Source organism: Falco cherrug, chromosome 5 (assembly GCF_023634085.1).
Source record: "Falco cherrug isolate bFalChe1 chromosome 5, bFalChe1.pri, whole genome shotgun sequence".
NCBI lineage: Eukaryota > Metazoa > Chordata > Aves > Falconiformes > Falconidae > Falco > Falco cherrug.
The window spans coordinates 45,249,141-45,267,364 of NC_073701.1; the positions used below are offsets into that span (position 1 = coordinate 45,249,141).

Sequence of the window (18,224 nt, forward strand, 5' to 3'; positions counted from 1 at the left end):
GCTCCCTCCCTTTGGGTATTTACATACACCGATGAGATCCCTCAAGCCTTCTCTTCTCCAGGCTGAGAAGTCCCAGCTCTTTCAGCTTTTCCTCTTGTATGAGATGCTCCTTTCTTCAGGTTTGCCCAGACCATCATTGGAACCTAATCCCAGAAAGACTTCCTGTGTCACGTGCATGGTACTGCTGGAAGGATTGGAGCTGACTTTTTGCTGTTTTCCATTTTAATGCTGTGTTTGCAGAAGAAAGTTAATCCATGCAAGATTTTTCACCAGATTGCACAGAAAAAAAAAGAGATTTTGACACCCACAATGTCAAACTGCCACCACCTTAGATTTTTAAGGGCATTTTCATACACAATGTTTGAAAAATAAAGCTTTGCATGTAGAATTGTATAAAATATACCACTGGATTAATTTCATTGCCATAAACATCTCTCAAGTTTTTAAAATTTTAATTAGGAAAGTAAGTTCCCCTCACTTGAGACATTGTTTTAATTAACTCATGAGTCTTGTGCCATTCCTGCAACCAGTTCTGTCCATATTATTTACTTAATATTGCTATTCACTAGCTATTTCAGTACTAATGGAAATTCATGTTAAATAATAGCCCCACTAAAGGCTGGCTGAGTGTGGTTGTTGAATCTGATATTTTATTCTAGATCTAGAGAATCTGATCATAAGTATGGTTCCAGACTTTTAAATTTGGGATTTATTGTTTGTACTGTTAGAAATCCCAAACTGAAAAATACAATATAAATTGTGTGTGTGAGCTTTCCTGACTTCAAGTTTTGTTTTGCACAAATAAGAGAATAATACCAAATTAACAAAATGAGACTTTCTTTGGCTAGCCTATCTGCATCAGACCTCATATCCATACTAATCTGTATCTAAAAAGAAAACAAGCTGGGGATGAACACAAAGAGAGGAAAAAAAAATCTCGTGTCCAAATTCAAAAGTTTGTATCTATGTGAAATACTGAACACAGCTGTACTGAACCTAGAATTGGAACCCACAAACTCAGAACAAAGATTTTGAACGTATAACAGGTGCTCTTGTTTCCCAGCCAGCCCTTGCTCAAGCAGTCATCATCATTGGCAGAAAATATGCACAGAAATGGAATTACCCTCTCCAGGGTTTGGAGAGACATGGTCTGCATTCTTTGTCTTCTTGCTGTGGTGGAAGAAGCTAATGTGAAAAATGAGGCCTGAAAACAGTGGAGAAGTGCTCCATGAACAGCGTGCCATCCTGAGAGAGAAAGGAAGCACCAGGGCCCAGCAGAGCTGGCAGCTGCTTGGCACTGGGTCTGGCCTCTGTGGGGAGGTTGTAGGAATGGTGGAGTCTGTTTAGGAGGGACATGAAACAAAAGTGCTTGGGAAATAGTGGACAAGATCATAATGTGTTCAAATGTCAGGTTCAGAAAGACAGCACTCACTGCTAATTTAGGCTACAAGCCAAGGAACTGCTTGGTGCTGAGAGGCATGGAGAATGCCTACGTATAATGATCTGATATACATACTTCTGTAAGATTTAAGATTCCAGCAAGAGACACCACCTTTCCCAGCATAATACAACTATCTTCAAAACAGCCTTTAGCTGATTTGTTCTCTGCATGCCTACAGTAGTAAAACATGACTCCAATAGGTATTTCTTGGGAATACTGTGCATCATTAAATTGAGATGTTCAAATCCTCATCTGAACCCTTATAACAACCAAATGTAGCTTTTATCGAAACACTCAGTGATGTTTGTTTTCACAAATGCTTTCTCCACCTAAATTGAGCTGTTCTAAAATTAGTTTAAAAAATGAAACAAACCCAGATGAAAACTCCAAGTAACCTAACCTCAGAAACTTTTTGTTGTGATGAAAATTTTAAGTCACATTCATTCAAAACCCTGAAAACATCAGTACTTGCAAAGTAATGTGATTTTTGTCAAGCATCGGGCTTATAAATGAGTATTCTAAAAAATAACATCTCAAATGTTAAGAGGAAGCTGAAAAAGAACAGTCAAACAATGTCAATGGTAGTGTCAGTAATGTTCCCTCAACAGGATTTTTCTCACCAAATATTGGGTGGGCTAAATATGTAGTGTTTTCATTTCATACATAAAAAGCTGAAATAAAGTCAGTTTTAAATGCACAGTTCTGTCACAACCACCGTTCACTTGTCATTCTGATGAGGTGGTTCTGAGACTATGCTTTGTCTGCCTAAGTGTGGGCTGTTGCTGGAAGAGATGTTCAGGCTTCACTCCTCTTTTCAGGCTTAATCCCATCCTCTTCCTTATGCTGGCACCTGGATTTGTGGGTGATACTGTAAATTAGCTCCGGAGACTGGTTAGACTGTAAACTAACCTGGCTAAGAAAGACAAAAAAAAAAAAAAAAAAAAGAGTTTTTATTTTTTTTACAATCAGATCAGTTCCTTGTTCCATCTCACCATTTGACTATATAAATATTGCCATTAGTGTTCTAAAATGGTACTGCAGCTTTCATCTGCACCCACTGGTAATGGCAGCTTAAATTGACCATGTAAATGCAGCTTGGGGAGATATCCCTGCTGCAAATTGCCGTGTACTGTGGAGGTGCCTGGACTAGTGATGGATGGACTGTTGCGGGTATTTTGCTTCTCAGCAGTCCACTAAGAGGAAGGGGAGGACAGACAGTGCTCCTTTTCGTCACGTGACTAGGAGGCAGGTGATACTGGAGAGAAAAATAAATGAAACTGCAAATTTAAAGCTGTGTAAAAAACATTCTTGTTGTGGAGGCAAGTAAATTCATCAGATGTTTTTGGATCGCACTGATGTCATATCTGAAAGGATAGAGAAAAGTATTATATAGGCCATATGGTGTGTAAACCCATATTGCCTTTATTATTTTTAATAGAAATTTTGAAGCCAAAAGTACATGATGATCCATAGTACATTTGAGGTCTGTTAGTCCAAAAATTTTTTAATCCTCCTCTATATTAATTGTTCTGAGGTCGTGTTTACAGGAGGGTTAATACTGCAGTACTGCCCTCACAACTTCAAGTCATGAATAAACTTCCTTGAGACACATGAATAAAAAGAATGACTCACTGTACTTTTCTTTTAGTCTTTATCATGTGACAGTCTCTTTAGTTTCTTGGATGTTTTTCATTTCAGTAAAGATATTTGCTTACACTGTGTTGTCATTAGGAGTCAGAATTAACATGATTTATAATGGATAAACAAGTTAATTTTTTGGAGCTGGTGTTTTAAAGAGGTTTCCAAAATGTTTCAGAAATACTCCACTGGTTTACAAGAGGCAATAATTTAATGAATTTAGTTTTGAATGTAATTGAGGGGTAAAAATCTGTGAGTTGTTAGTAAGTGGTATAAAACAAACCAGTTTTCCTGTATCAGCCTAGTCTGATGACCTGCATGATCAGTGATTTCCCATTCAAAGCTCCAGGTACAGAGTCTGGCTGGCCTGTTACCCAGTCTTGCACTTTTATTTTCAATTGTTCAAGGTATTTTTCATCTCTGTCCTTGTCAGAAAGGTCCTGCTCAACTTTTCACCTGTATTCACAGGTACATTTTTGATAAGGTAAATAGTCCAGAGCTCTCGGTGAGTTTCAGTGCTTTGTCTAGTACGTACTATTTTTTTCTAAGACTTTGCCGTTATGGCAATAATATGCAGTCACCTGCTGAAAATGCAAAAAAAAAAAGAGCTTTCCTGTATTACAGATCCAGTGATAAGGAACTATACACAGGCTATAAAACTTTCCTAACTCTTCGGGACATTTGGGTGCATGCAGAATTAGATGCATATTGTGCATTGGAAAATATTTGGGAACAGTAATAGATTAATGACTTCAAAGTAGTTTTCGGAGCCTGTTTCTAAATCAGATGATACAGTGATGCTGGAGAAACCAAGGTCTATGCTCCTGTGGCAGTGAAAGCAGAATAGGAAATTTAAATGACTCTTTCACTGCCTTGAAGTCATTGTCTAATATTAGCCCTGTCAGCGCCTGGCTCTTTGTCAGTCGGAGCACAGGAGGAGGTGGTTACCAGCCAGGAGAATATGACCGAGGCTTTTAGATACTGTTGCTTGGAAAGTCTTATTAATGGCTGCATATAAGATCGATGTGCAATAATTCTTTCAAGCGGTATCTTTTTAAAAGCCTTTAGCAATCTGTCATCCTTGTCTCCCTCCCCCAAGTTAGAAAGGCACATTAGTCAGGAGAAATTGCACAGTCCTGGGAAGTTTCAAACTGCATCCACTGATGCTGTCAGGAAAATGCTACTGTGCAGGGGCACAGGTGCAATTAGACTGACGGCTGCTTCTCATCCTCGGCTCGGGTCATCCTGGAGGGACAAGTGGAAAGAAACGGGGAGGTGGGCGAGTTTCTATCAGGTGCATGGGAGCAGTACCGAAGAGAAAAATGGAATACCCTATTCCAGGAGACAAAGATCGCGCTGTCTGTAAGTGTTAGCTCAACTTCTTCAAATCTGTGTTTCGAGAGATGGGGGAAGATTGAATACTGTTTATTTTGTTCTGAGTTTTGCTACCTGTTCAGCATATCTTAGCCTTTGCTGTCTCTGTGGTAGAAATGTTTAACAATAAAAAAAGATAATTCGTATCTTGTAGTTATTTTGGAGGTGGTTTAAGCTCCCACTGTGTTTTGGGCATATTGGAAACCTCAGCTTTGGAAAAACATACCCATATTTTAAGAGATCTTTAAACCTCTTATTTTGTGCAGTAGCATTAAATATTACTTTTAAGGTTAATCTGCTCCATTACCTATTCTTGGAAACTAAAGCAGGGGGTTACTAGGTGGTAAATTTTATCATAGTAAAGAACATCGGGTGTGGGAAGCTCCTGTCTCTAATGGAGAAATCCTGAGTCATTTACTTCATGATGCATCAGCAAAAATAATTTGGGTGTGGCTTTGATTTTCAGATGCTACTGTAAAAAGACTGAAAGCTAACAGTGTCTTAATCTGATGTGTGATTGCAAATATTTTTCTCAGAACATGCACAAAATGCCTTTACATATTTAAGTGCAGTATCTGTGCTTGCAGGGCTGCAATAGATGTAAGTATTTGAATAGACATTTATCAAAAGTAAGCTCTTTCCTGAAGCTAGGGAATTCACTGCTGTAACAAGCTTTCCATCACATAGCCGTAGGCAATTTTATGTATGTTTGATTAGCTTTCAATGTTTGGCTTGGCTTTGATTTTTTGTATTTGTTTTTACTGTAGGCTTACAGTTGCAAACACAATGTTTGGTCTTCAGTTTAGGTGATGGCTTTTTCTAACCAAGTCAGTGCTGTATTGCAAGCAGCACTAATAAGCATTGGGAAAGTGTTAAAGAACAAAACTAATTTAGTGGGCAGTTCTTTAATCCTGCATAATATATCTTGGGTTTAGAATGAGACTCAACCACTTCCAACAATGAAAAATGAGAGTTGCAATTAAACATATGTATGTGAGTGAAATTTTAGCAGTATGGATCTAAAATAAAGATGTTCAGTGAGTTACGAATGAGGAGGAAAGAATTTTCTTTCTTGATTCTGGAAATGGGATTTTATATAAACCTATACTATACTGTACTATAAATGTCTAGTTACAATTGAATGGCTTTGCATATGACTGACTGTAGTAAATTAGAAAAGTCTCAGAAAGATGGGTGAGTTTTTTGTTGTCAGTTTCTGCTGAGTCCCCAGAAAACCCTAACTCTTCAAAAAGTATATTCTTACTCAGTACATCAGCTGTTTCTGACTACATTGCTTCACTTAATAACAAGATTTTCCATGTATAATCTGTACAAAGTACACCAAAGAATAATGCCATTTTTTCTTCTGTCTGTCCTGGAACTGTTTTCCTTTTGCAGCACACATTTTGAACAAGTAGCATAATAAAAAGATGCCCTGGCTGTAAATGTAATGCCTATCTTTTGTGTCTAGGTGGTCTCAGAAAGTGACTTAGAAGAAACGTAGAAGAAACTGCAGAAATAAATACAGCATACTGCTGAAAAACCTTGTCTTGGTACCCTCACTTACTTTAGATAGTATTTCCCATCAGTAACTGGCAGTGTGATGGTAACATAACAATAAGCTTATTATTAAACCTTTTTTCTTCTTTAATTTGTACATTACCTTGTAATTCTGCCAGAGACAACTAGAAATAAATGAACCTGACTGTCAAACATAAGCAATACTAACTATTCTAGTTATTATCTAAGTTGCGAGTGGTTGAAAGTAAAGATCTCAAAACACATGAAATAATTCCTGTAGAATAATGTGATGCTGTATAAATAGGAAGATGAGATTTTATATTTAAATTTCCTTTTTATAATGGCCGCTGAAACAAATTTGCAGTCCTTTTCATTCACATAGTAACATAAAAGCTTTCTCAAGTAAACCTCTTTATTATTTTTTTTTTAAATTATAACCTATCACTGCTTGCAAGGATAAACTTTCTGGTATGTCCCGAATTTCTTAAACTAAAAGTATAGTATCTGTAATACATGCAGAAATGTAAAATCAGTTGTGCTTCTTTTTTTTTTTTTAATGTTGGACTGTTTGAAAAAGAATGCATGAATTTTGGGCAAAGAAAATTAGGAGGAAAAAAGACAGATCCCTCCTGTTTTCTCCAGCCAAGAAGTACATTATTTTAATATTATCACAGAATTTGCAGCTGAAAACAGCTGAACCTGACAATGCTGATGAATGATGGCATGAATTTAAACCAAGGAACTTTTCTCACAGTTAGCAGTGCATGTGCAAGAATATGTGCATATCTGTGATTTTTTTTTATAGCAAAGAAGGCATTTACAAGTGGAAGGCTTGGGTAAGGATGTAAGCTAGAAATTCAGAGCTATAATTTGTGGGACATCAGACACATTATGAAATTTAATTATTGTTTCTAAAGCTTTGTGGAAATGAAGGATGGTTTGTAAGCATTAAGTGTCTCTTGTACTGAAACAAGCAGTATATAGAATAGGGTATTAAGTATCATACTGCAGTTCTGTAGTTGCATAATTGATAATTTTCTGATTCTTTGATAATATTGGAACTTAGTGTGAATGTTCACATATATAAAATCTACCCTTCAACTTTTTAAGATTCTTTTATTGGATTTTCTACCTGTTATACATGCCATGGGAGAAATTTGCTGTAGACTGGTGGAGATATCCTCAGTGAGTTATACAGACCAAACAGCTTTACAAGAAACAATATTGACAAGGCTGTCACTTGTAAAGCTGTATCTAGGTTGTTGAGCAGTATCTAGGATGTGAAATACAATCAATCAATCAATCCTATGTGCTTTTATGTTAGCATAGGCTAATATATGTATGCCATCAGTGATATTTGTAATGGGAGTGCAATCTTCAGATTATCTGAGCAAAATATAAAGCTATGTGTGCTACACAAAAGCCTTCACTCTTAAAGGAAGAATTTTATGATTGGTTCATTAAGGTATTTAATAATCTAATTTCACGAGTACCTCAACCCACTTCTTATTCAGTGCTTTCTTCACCCACATCTTACATGCTTCTGATGGATTCAGAAAGAGGAACAATGGTGGTTTTACTTACAGCATAAGGGATTTTAGTTGCAGCATAGTTCTTGGTCATTTAAGTTAATAAAAAATGAGATTTTCCAATGCATACTTAAGTTCTGCTAATAATCTTTTAGAAAAAATGTGGAAGAGAAAGCACGTGGAGCCAGAGAAATGTGTTAGAGGAGGATTAATGCACCCTGAGTACTTTCTGAGAAAGCAAAAGAGAACAACCTTTATCTACTTGAAGGAATATGTGCTAAACATTCAAGTTAAATTTTAATTATAATTTGCTAACTCAATAGTCAGAAAACTGATTTCCAGTTCTGAGCAGTGATAAAAAATTGCAATCTACCCATAATGAGACCCCATTAAAAGCCTTCAAAAAGTTAATCAGAAGGGATTTACGTAAAGCTAGTAAGGTGCTTGTATTCTACCTTGATTGCAAGAACAAATAAAATTATTCTTCCTAGCTAGGGGCTGAAGTTTCATTAGCACTTGGAGAGATGGTGTATTTTTCACTATTTCTATAGAGCAGAAAATGTACTAATTACAGTTAAATGGGAGGGTTTGATGTTGTCAAATACGCAGTAAGAAGGAAGAATTGGGCTCTTATATTTGTGTAATTTTTCACTTCATGTAGCGTTCAGGATTCTGCCTAAATCTCTCTGTCTTCAGTGGACAGTCTCCATCTGTGTCTCTCTTTCTGCCTTTCTTCATCCATTTTTGTGAGGAAATAGAACCACTCTAAACAGCATTAGACTGGTTTTCGTGATCAACTTCTAGAAAGTTATCTCATCATGGACCCCAAAGCCAGGTGTACCCTGAGATACTCATGGAAAAACTCCGTGGTATTTTTGGATTGTTTTGCCAGCTGTCTGTATGTAGGCGAGTACCAGTAAAGTACAAGAATAATCACGTGTCAAATGATGACTGGCCTCGGTTATGACAAGTTTGGTCATAATGATGGACAGGTCTGCCAATAGCATAGATACGGTTTCCTTAGAGTCCTGCCTGGAGTGAGCATCAAAACTATGAGTTTGAATAAAACATTATCTGTTCATCCACCATTTTGTCTATGTGTCTTCATCTAAATGGGGAAATTCTGGCTGGTTCTGACTGAAACCTCCATGGTACCCTAAAGTCTCTCATGTTGGGGGTGTTCAGGTTGTTCCAGGTATGCTGGCAGCATGCAGCCTGGCTCTCTATGGAAACCATTTAAGATAACGAGGTCATGCATATTCATTCATATTCTGAGTTTTGTCCTGAAGTTATTAAGCAAATTTAACAGTGTCTTAAAGAAGAGAAGTATTCTAGTCTTTTATGTTTTCTTTCCCATTTTAATTAAGTAATTCTGGTAAAGTGGCATATTCTGCTTAGAGAAAAACATACCTGCTTTCCCAGTCCAGAGCAGCACATTTTTTAATTAGTTAGATGCATTTGAAAAAGTACTCAGCCATGGAGGAAGGGTACTTGGAAAAAAGATAGGACTGAGTTGTCACACTGGCAAAATTCCCACAAGGAAACAAGTCATTAACCTGTCCTAGCATTTTGCACAGTCATTGTCATTGTGGGTGAGGGGTATTGTGCTTCTGAGTTGGTATGAGTGTTTTGAGTTTCGGGTAATGACTGGACAGTGAATCTGTTGTGAGTAACTCAGGCAGAGCATGCCAAAGTATGAATTTGCATGCTTTAAATAGGTAAGAGTGATCAAAAGAGCACTTTGGTGATGGGGTTAAAAAAATTCCTAGAGGTAACAAGTTAATTTGTTTAGCTAGTATGAATGGTGGCTTCCAAGTTTTATTGTACAGCAAGCAATTGTTTGAGATTTGGCCATGTTGGTTCACAGTCACATTAGATGAGCTGCCTTCACAGCTTGCACTAGCAAGTTAATGACAGTTAATGTAACAATTTGTAGTAGATGTTCTGTTGGTGGTTTTGCAGACCTCCACAACTATGCATTATTTACCGTAAAGTTTTCGCTTTTTTTTTACAGTATTTTTGTTTTCTCATTGATAGTGTGTTAATGGTTTGTGTTCTTCCTATGTGGTTTGCTAGCGTGAGATGTTAAAATTTTTCAAAGGTCAAACTGAATCCCTAACTACTAGGTTATTTAAGACTGATTGCTGAGAGGTTTTCTTAAAAACAAAGTCTCTTCACATGTCCTGAGTAGAACTGGAGTTAACATAAGTACCCTTTCCATCAAATCTGTCCCAGATACTGCCATATATGTGGTTGTAAACAGAAAAATAAGTTAAGTAAATCTAGATATTTGATGCAGATGACAAGAAGAAATTTCAGAAGTCTGTATGAATACCTAAACATGTAAAAATCCACTCTCTGGAGATCAGAATTCCATACTTTAAGAAGTTTTATTAAGGTCTATTTGTAAATCAGTAGTTTTGCCAGCAGCTTAAAAAAGTTGAGGGGTTTGGTTGTTGTTTTTTTAAATAAACCGTGATACTCCTTTGTGAGAAGTGCTAGTACCATCCTTGGAGAGAGCAGAAGCCTTTTTCTAATTTGTTTTTCCATTTCTGTAAAACACTCTCTTAAGTACCTAATCACATTACACTGAGGCTTCGTTTATTGAAATTAGAGAAGTGCTCTAGTCTTGAAGTTTATTTCAGTAGAAGTGGTTCAAAATGTAATCAGTTTTTATAAACTGTAGGAAAACGGTGTCATTAAGTGTTCTGGAGCCACACAATAATATTTTAAAATATAGCCAAATACATAATTTATTTATTGAAAAGATGGAAGTTATAAGCTAAAGAACCCTGTCAGATAACCTAAAAAAAACCTTGCTGTGGGAAAAGTTGATCGGTTACGTGCTTACTTCTCATCCCATTGTTTTGTATGTTGACTGCTTTGCAGCCTCTTTCATTATGGTCAGGAAAAGGAGGTATTTAAAGCAAAATTTTGGTTTCTTTGCTATTAACTGTGCTGGGTTTTTTCCTGTTACATAGAATCACAGAGTGGTTTGGGTTGGAAGGGACTTTCTAAGACCACCTAGTCCAGCCCCCTGCCATAGGCAAGGACACCTTCCACTAGATCAGTTTGCTCAAAGCCCCATCCAGCCTGGCCCTGAACACTCCAGGGATGGGGCATCCACAGCTTCTCTGGGCAACCTGTTCCTGTGTCTCACCACCCTCACTGTAAAAAGATTTTTCCTTGTATCTGATCTAAGTCTGCTCTTTTTTAGTTTAAAGCTGTCACCCCTTGTCCTGTCCGTACAGGCCTTGGTAAAAAGTCTGTCTTTCTTATAAGCCCTCTTTAATTATTGAAAAGCTGCAATAAGGTCTTTCTGGAGCCTTTGCTTCTCTGGTTTGAACAGCCCCAGCTCTCTCAGCCTTTCCTCATAGGAGAGGTGTTCCAGCCCCCTACCTTCATGGCCCTCCTCTGGACCCACTCCAACAGGTCCCTGTCTTTCCTGTACTGAGGACCCCAGAGCTGAATGCAGTACTCCAGGTGGGGTCCCACCAGAGCGGAGTAGAGAGGGAGAATCACCTCCCTCAACCTGCTGGCCATGCCTTTTATGCTGCCCAGCGTATGATTTGGCCTTCTGGGCTGCGCACAGGCATTGCCAGCTCATGTCCAATTTTTCATCTGCCGCTATCCCAAAGTCCTTCTGTGCAGGGCTGCTCCCAATCAATTAGTTGCTGGTTGTGTGGCTGCTGTATTTACAGTTGTGTTTTGTGGGAAATGTGGAATGATTTTTAACTTCTTTTTCTCATTTTTCTTTTTAAAATCTCTTTTAGAATTCCCCACTCTACCGCTATCTGCAGGATTTGGGACACACAGATTTTGAAGTATGTTCATCGGTGTCACAGAAGGCAGAGCAATGTGCAGCAGTGGAAAGCCAAAAAGAGCGGACTGTGCATGCTGCCCAGAAAGTGAGCATTCTCCTGTTCCTGAGTGTTTATCTTCTCAAAAGAGAACCACATTACTTCACAAATAGGCAAAATCAGAGGGGATAAAGATAAATCTCTTAGTGTATTAAAAAGAAGAAAAAAAAAAGAACTCCCACCCAAAAAACAACCCCAAAAACCAAACACAAACCCCAACCAGCTGTCCTGTCTAGTCTGGGAATGTGTTTGGAAATGCATGGTTTGCCGGTATAGTTTGGAGTGTTTCTTTGCACTCATGTAAGCTAGGGAAGCAGGAGACTTTGTTGAGGAGGTTTTTGAGTGTTGTAAATTATTTTATTTACTGGATATTATTATGTTAGCCTAGGATGAGATTCTGGGAATAAACCCGGTAATTTTCTGGAACAGAACATTTACAGTTCCCAGCCCTTCTCAGGCATTCAGTTGCTAAATATAGCTTACTCTGTGACAAAACATATTAAGAAAGAGGATTTCTGGGAAGTATAAGTACAATAACTAATATGAATGAGGTAGTAGAACTCTGCTTATGTTATGGTGATTTCCTAACTGTAACAGCTGACAAGGATCATCAGCTGATTAATTCAGACTTCCTGTTTCTCTATCATTTTAAGTAAAAGTTTGTGGACTTTTGGTGTTAAAATGCTTGAGAATTTGGCCATTTAACACCTACTATGACCTACACATTTTTTCTTTTCCTCATTAAAAATGTTATTTTACTGTTAGTAGTAGTGTACAGGCAATGTCATTCAGATGAGGAGCTGTAGTGTGGGTGAGGAAATTCCTCTTTTGAGGCAGCTGATGTAGGAATCTGTTTGCAACAAGTATATTGAAAATTCAGTAGTTGGTCTGTCTTCTCCTTAGCACCTAGATGGAGCATGCAAAGAGCAGTTATGTTCTGCCTGCCTCTCACTTCCACAGTGGAGAGTTCAATTTTCAGTGGACATGCTCCAACTATGTGCCAGGGGAAAGAGAGGCCTCCATGCAGACTTCTCTGTCCTGACCACTCCAGGCTGAGGTGGGCAGCACCTCACAGGTAAGAACCCAAACCAAGCATTCATGGGTTGATGCATTGCCTCTGAAGAATTACTATTTCTTTCTCCTTTCTCCCCATCATCTATGGTAGCTTCCATCTTTGTGCACCTTAGGGCATCTGATTCTTGCCTTCTGTGGCTTTTAACTTTCCACTGGAGCTCAGTTTTCCAGTTATTTGTTCCTGCTTTATATCTTTTCAACCATCTTCAAATTAGAGCTTCACAACCACTTTCCTCTTGTTTGTAACTTTTTCTCCTTTCCTGCTCCACAATGTTCTACCCTCCCAATTAACTGGCGGTAAACTGAGGAGAGCATCCTGTTTTTCCCAAACACAGGCAATATGATATGAGTGGCCCTGAGATCTCCAGATCTCTCTGCAGGTTTTCGTAGATGAGTGATCATATGGCAAATAAGGAGAGCTTATGCTTTAATTAGGATATTTTCTCAAATAATGCCATCTTGACGTATATCTGCTAGTCAGTTCTCAGATGCTGCAAGGAGTTAGCGAAGTAATGGTGGCAGTTAAGCTTTATTTCAACTAAATGTTTTCAATTTTATACATGTCCCTCTTGTTCCTCCTTTGTTTTAGGTCAGAAGTATTTTTTTCTTGTGGGATTTTTAATCTGTTCTGCTCTGTGTAGTATCATAGGTGCGGTAGGATTCAGAAGTGTATTAATTGATGTGGATAACATTAGTCAATATTTTTCTGATCTGGGGGAAGAATGTGATTTTTGAAATGTTTACAGTCGCATGGTGTACATGCAAGGACTGACATGCACAGTGTTTGAAGTGAAATTTTAGAAGCTGCAGTGTGAAGCTTATTCATCTATCAGTATTTAGGGAAGTGTTGATGGATCATTCATCTATCAGTATTTAGGGAAGTGTTGATGGATCATAGTTTCATATAGTGATACTCATTTCAGCTTCTTTCTGCATAGACTATATAAGATTCCTCACACACTCATTAGTCATTTGAAAAAGTCTCATGTGCTGAGGATTTGTAAGCCCAAGAAACAGATTAACTGAGAGGAGGAGGAGAACTGATTCTTACAGTGTCTCCATGCTTCCTTGGCTAGTAATGTAAGATTATTTTAAATTTAATGAATAAATTGATTTCTAGTTACTGTTGGTGTGGGTAGCTATTGCATTTGCAATAATGATTGCTTCTGTAAGTGGTCACAAGACAAGGGTGAATTTAATTCAGGGTTTAACACCATTTTTATACTTTTAATTTAAACTACCTTTAAAAGTATTCATGGAAATATTAGGTACACTGCCCTCTTCAGAATTGTCAGCTGGCATTCACCATAACCCCCAAGAAACCACATGAAAATAAATTTTCCCTTTAAAGCTTTTGGCAATTTTGTGGTCCATTTACATTGAAGATACCTATTCTGGCTTAAAGCAGGAAGACTTTAATTAAACCACTGTTAAATGAAAATTAGAGTGACATATTTAATTGGCTGATTATCTGTTCATTAGTATGAAGCAATGCACGGACTATCACTTGTTAGCTGCATTATTTTATTTTGCATAATTACTTTTGTGGAAGTCAGTAAAAGCAGTATGATGCTTTGTTCACGTATATAATTTCCACTGAATGTAATACAAAAGTGCTGTGGGGTTAAGAACCTCAAAAATATTAAGATATAGTGCTTTTAAAAGCTTCAAGTATTCTGGTTTTTCCCTTCCCTTCCCCTCAGGCATTTTACACTTAATTTTATTGTGTTGGGAGCAAGTCCTCCAGTATTGTGTCAGATGTAGAAGTCATTCGTCATGGTTTGTCTTGCAACTTGAAGGGAGTGGGTGTGTGAAATGGGCTGTCCATTTCTTACAAATACTAGGATGACATTCATATTATCTCATCTCTGTCTAGACAAGGGTATGTAGTGGAAATAAGGAAGAAACCTGTGTGTCATTTCTAGCGATAAAATGTCATAGGTTCTTCCTGCTGCTGTTCCAGTACCACTTTAGGAATGTTAACACTTGTCTTTTGTAATCTGATACCAGAAAGTCTGTTTTTGTCATTTGATTTCGATGTCCCATTTTTGTAGGGTGTCTCAAAAGGAAAGAGAATGAGGCAGGGGCAGTTGGCCACACATTTACAGAAGTAGACTGGATTTTGGGGGATCTGAGGCTTTGTTGCAAACTTTTTGTGACATACAGGCAAATTGTTTACGTTCCCATCCAATCATGTGCTCATTTTTACATGAGACTATTACCACTTCCCTTCTGTCAGCCTTCACTAGCCTAGTCTATTGAAATTATGAAATGTCTGGGAAACAAATGGTTTCTGAGTTCTGAATATGTACCTACCCACAGTCCTAATATAAAATTATCTTAGTTGAGGCTTAGTGTAGTGCAAAATATATGCACAGGGAGTAGATGATGTTCCATGCTGAGTGATGCTTAGTGTGTGTATCATTTTCGTTCTGTTCTGAAAAGCAAGTTTACAAATGCCTTTAACACTTATTAAGATAGAAAAGCTGCAGTATTGCTTTTTCTTTGAGTTGAGATTGTTTACTCGTCTTGTACTTTGTCAAGTAGGAACCCTGTACGGATGCAATCTGGTGACATGTAGCAAGATTTTGGCAAGGCAATGATATAGTTTGGGATCTTCAGTGACTGAAAAAATGAATCTGGAAAAAAAAGAGGACCCTAGTGACTGATACAAGTATTGCTGCTGTGTCTTGCTGTCCTGCCAAGCAGAGCGTATGGTTCAGGTCTAATGAAAGGCAGAAAGCATCAGCTGAATTTAAAGCACATCTTAAATAGTTCTCTGTGTGTGTGGTTTTAGTGGATTTTTTTAATCGGAACATAGTCTTAATGAACATTGAGCTGAAAAAGTGCTTCAAGGTTGTGTTCTGAGGGCTGATGAAATGCCAGTCTCCCATCTGAGGGAGTACAGAGATGTGATTTAGCATGGTATTTATAGGTGCAGTGTTCCTGGCTGTACCCATCTCTGGAGAAAGTTACAGCTAAAGTTCTGGTCTCATGATCACTTGATACTCTAAAGCACTTTTGCAAGAGTTCCTAAACTTGTTTTCTGGAGTTAAATTCTATTTGAGTAACTCTGCTTGATCTTCAAGGAATGTCTTTCCTCCTGTTTACATTTTTCTTTTCTCAGTCATTTTCCTAGACTGCTGTGCATATCTGAATGTTTAAATTGATTATACTGTCACACCTTATCCCATCTTAGATGTGATAATATTTCATCACTAGAACAGGGCTGGTGCTGGAGGCAGCTACTAAGGATGGTGTTGAGGCTAGCTAGCCCTCAGTGGCTGTGCAGGTGACCTGATGAGGAAGGGCAGAGGGACCAGCCCTTTGCCTTTGTCTAGGGCTCCCACTCACTTAATGCTAGCTCTGAGTAGCTGGAAGGCATTTCATATGTAGCATTATCTTCTTTCTGAAGTGCACAGAACTGAAAGCTGCCAATGTGAATGATAGTATTTCAGATACCTGCTAGTTTGCCATTTCAGGTTCATCCTGTACAAAAGAGAAATAGTCCTTAGAATTTTATTTTAGATTTAAATGAGCGTACCTAAAATGTGCATGTCTTATGCTATTTCTTTAAATGTTAGGAGTTAATACATCTTTGTTACTCAGTTTACAGAGAGTTTGACTGAGTGGTGATCTAAAGTTGTAAGAATACTCCAGAAGCATTGCCAACATGACCTGACTTGCATGTTGATGAAAGTTGTTTTACTTGTCAGTAACACTCCCAATGGGAATGCAAACTGTGAGACACTGTTCCAAAGATCTGAATAATTTAATGTGTTACTGTACTCTACTGGGTCACGGCCCAAGACAGTGGGTTGTCTTGTTTTGTGTTTTCAAGCACTGACATGCCTATTGAGTGTTTATGCAAGCTCAGGTTTTTATTTTTAAACTAAAACACAGAAAATAAACCAAAAGGTTACTTATGTAGCACACTAGTATGAGAGTTTCTTTCAGTAATTCCAGTCTAGTTTAGTCAGCTGGCAGCAGTTTAAAATTATCCTTGGTGTAGGTTTAAATGTTTATGATGAAAACTCAAAAGACTTGTGAAGGCTAAGCAGTTGAAAATGGTAGGCTCCAAGACATAATTTTACATAGTAAATGGACAATTCCTTCTGTATTCTGCTTTCAAAGTATGGGGAAGAGTACTTCTGAATGAAGTATCTGTCTGCAACTCAAACGCAGAGCAAGGACCTTTGCTTATTTAATCTTGATTTTCCACAAATCCTAATCAAAATGTTTTATTTTATTTTGCACCACTTTACAAGAAATTTGGAGGATAAGCTAGTGCTGCAGTTTGTGACACTTATTTTCCAAATTCTGTCAGTGCTCTTGAGCAACATCAAAGTACAATCACTTGGATTTATTCCACAGTCTTAAGAAGTGTGGTTTGCTGGGGTAGCTTCGCCTAATAAGCCACGGTGATGTCTGTATATCGGGAAGAGCTGTCGTTATCAAACCCCTGTTGTTGGTTTGTCTCTCCACTGACCTAAAAACACTTCTTTTGGCATAGGTGTGCAGTTCTAAGTGTACACAGAAAGATGAGGCATACATAAAGGAAAGCTTTATATATAGATATAGATATATAATATAGGAATTAGGTTACCTAAATGGACACCAAAGTTATTTCAAAAATTCTTGAAGCATAAAGGCTTTAGGGTGGCAATTCTGATGTTACTTAAAACCATTCTTCCCTGCTTGCTTCATCAAACTTGTGTCACACTGCCTTTCAGAGGGCTGTCAGGCTGATCACAGGGCTAACCGCCAAGCTCCAAGCTTCAGTTGCTTGGTTTTACTCTCCTATTTCCCACCTTAGAGTTGGGGGAAAAAAGGAAGAAAAAAAAAAAGGGGGGGGGGGGAGAAGAAAAAGAACAAAGAGAAAAACCAGAAGAAAAAGAAGCTGATTTAATGCAGACACCCTTTATACATTAAGCTATTATAATCTGTTTGGTTTGTTGTTTTTTTTTATTTTGAGACAGTATGCCACAAAATGTAAGTACTCCACAATTATGTTTTTTGGCATACATTTCATTTGATTGTATTACAGTGTCAGCAGTCTGAAGATTAAGAGGTAGGGCCTTCATGAAATATATGTAAGTAGATATTTTGAAAAATACTTCCTGTCAGCTCAGTCTGAGGAAAGTAGATATACAGTGTGTGTCAAAAAAACTTTTTTTTTCATTGAATGGCTGCAGAGTGAAGCAAAATCATGCATCTATTTAATGATGATCTTCCATGCATCATATTTTAGAAAGACACATGAGTAAAATGTGTGATGACCGAGTGGCAGTCCCGCCAACTAATGGTGTGCAAAGTTGTGTTTTCAGCTCAGATGAAAGTGTGGATTTAGGTTGCATGTGAAGCAGCATGGAGACAAAGTACCAGCTAACACACCCTGGTTGGGACAGGGAGTTTCCTCCAGAGTCTTGTCCTCAGGCTGTGGTGGTCTGCCAAGGAGAGGTTGTTCCTCTCCTGGTCTTTTACTTTTCTTCAGTCCCTGTCAGCAATTTAACCTGCCTTTTTTATACTCAGGGAGAGAGAAAGTCTTTCATATCAATGCAGTAGCTGCCAACTTGAGATCAAACTAAATCTAGCTGTAGTTATTTTTAACAGTATAACATAACAATCCATTATGCTGCAAATAGGTGGGGTTACTGAAAGCTTTATTTCATGCTCTTGTGTACAGGCAAACTAACGGGAAGCAGATGTTCCCTTAGCGTACTCTGAAGTTAGGCCAGACACAGTAAGTGAAACTTCCTTACAGGTACTTGAGTCCCCGTTAACAAG

The 18,224-nt window shown here is 38.0% G+C and overlaps 1 protein-coding gene across 5 annotated transcripts in view; it reads left to right on the plus strand.

Annotated features, from left to right (window-relative positions):
• Positions 1-18,224, plus strand: part of VEZT (vezatin, adherens junctions transmembrane protein) — a 68,192-nt gene that overhangs the window by 6,368 nt on the left and 43,600 nt on the right. For all 5 annotated transcript variants that reach the window (XM_055710739.1, XM_055710736.1, XM_055710737.1 and 2 more), the window contains exon 2: positions 11,277-11,411. Coding sequence is in view for 4 of the 5 variants with exons in the window: in XM_055710736.1 (XP_055566711.1) it covers positions 11,277-11,411 (135 nt within the window). In the remaining variant the exon portion in view is untranslated. The remainder of the gene's footprint in view (positions 1-11,276; positions 11,412-18,224) is intronic.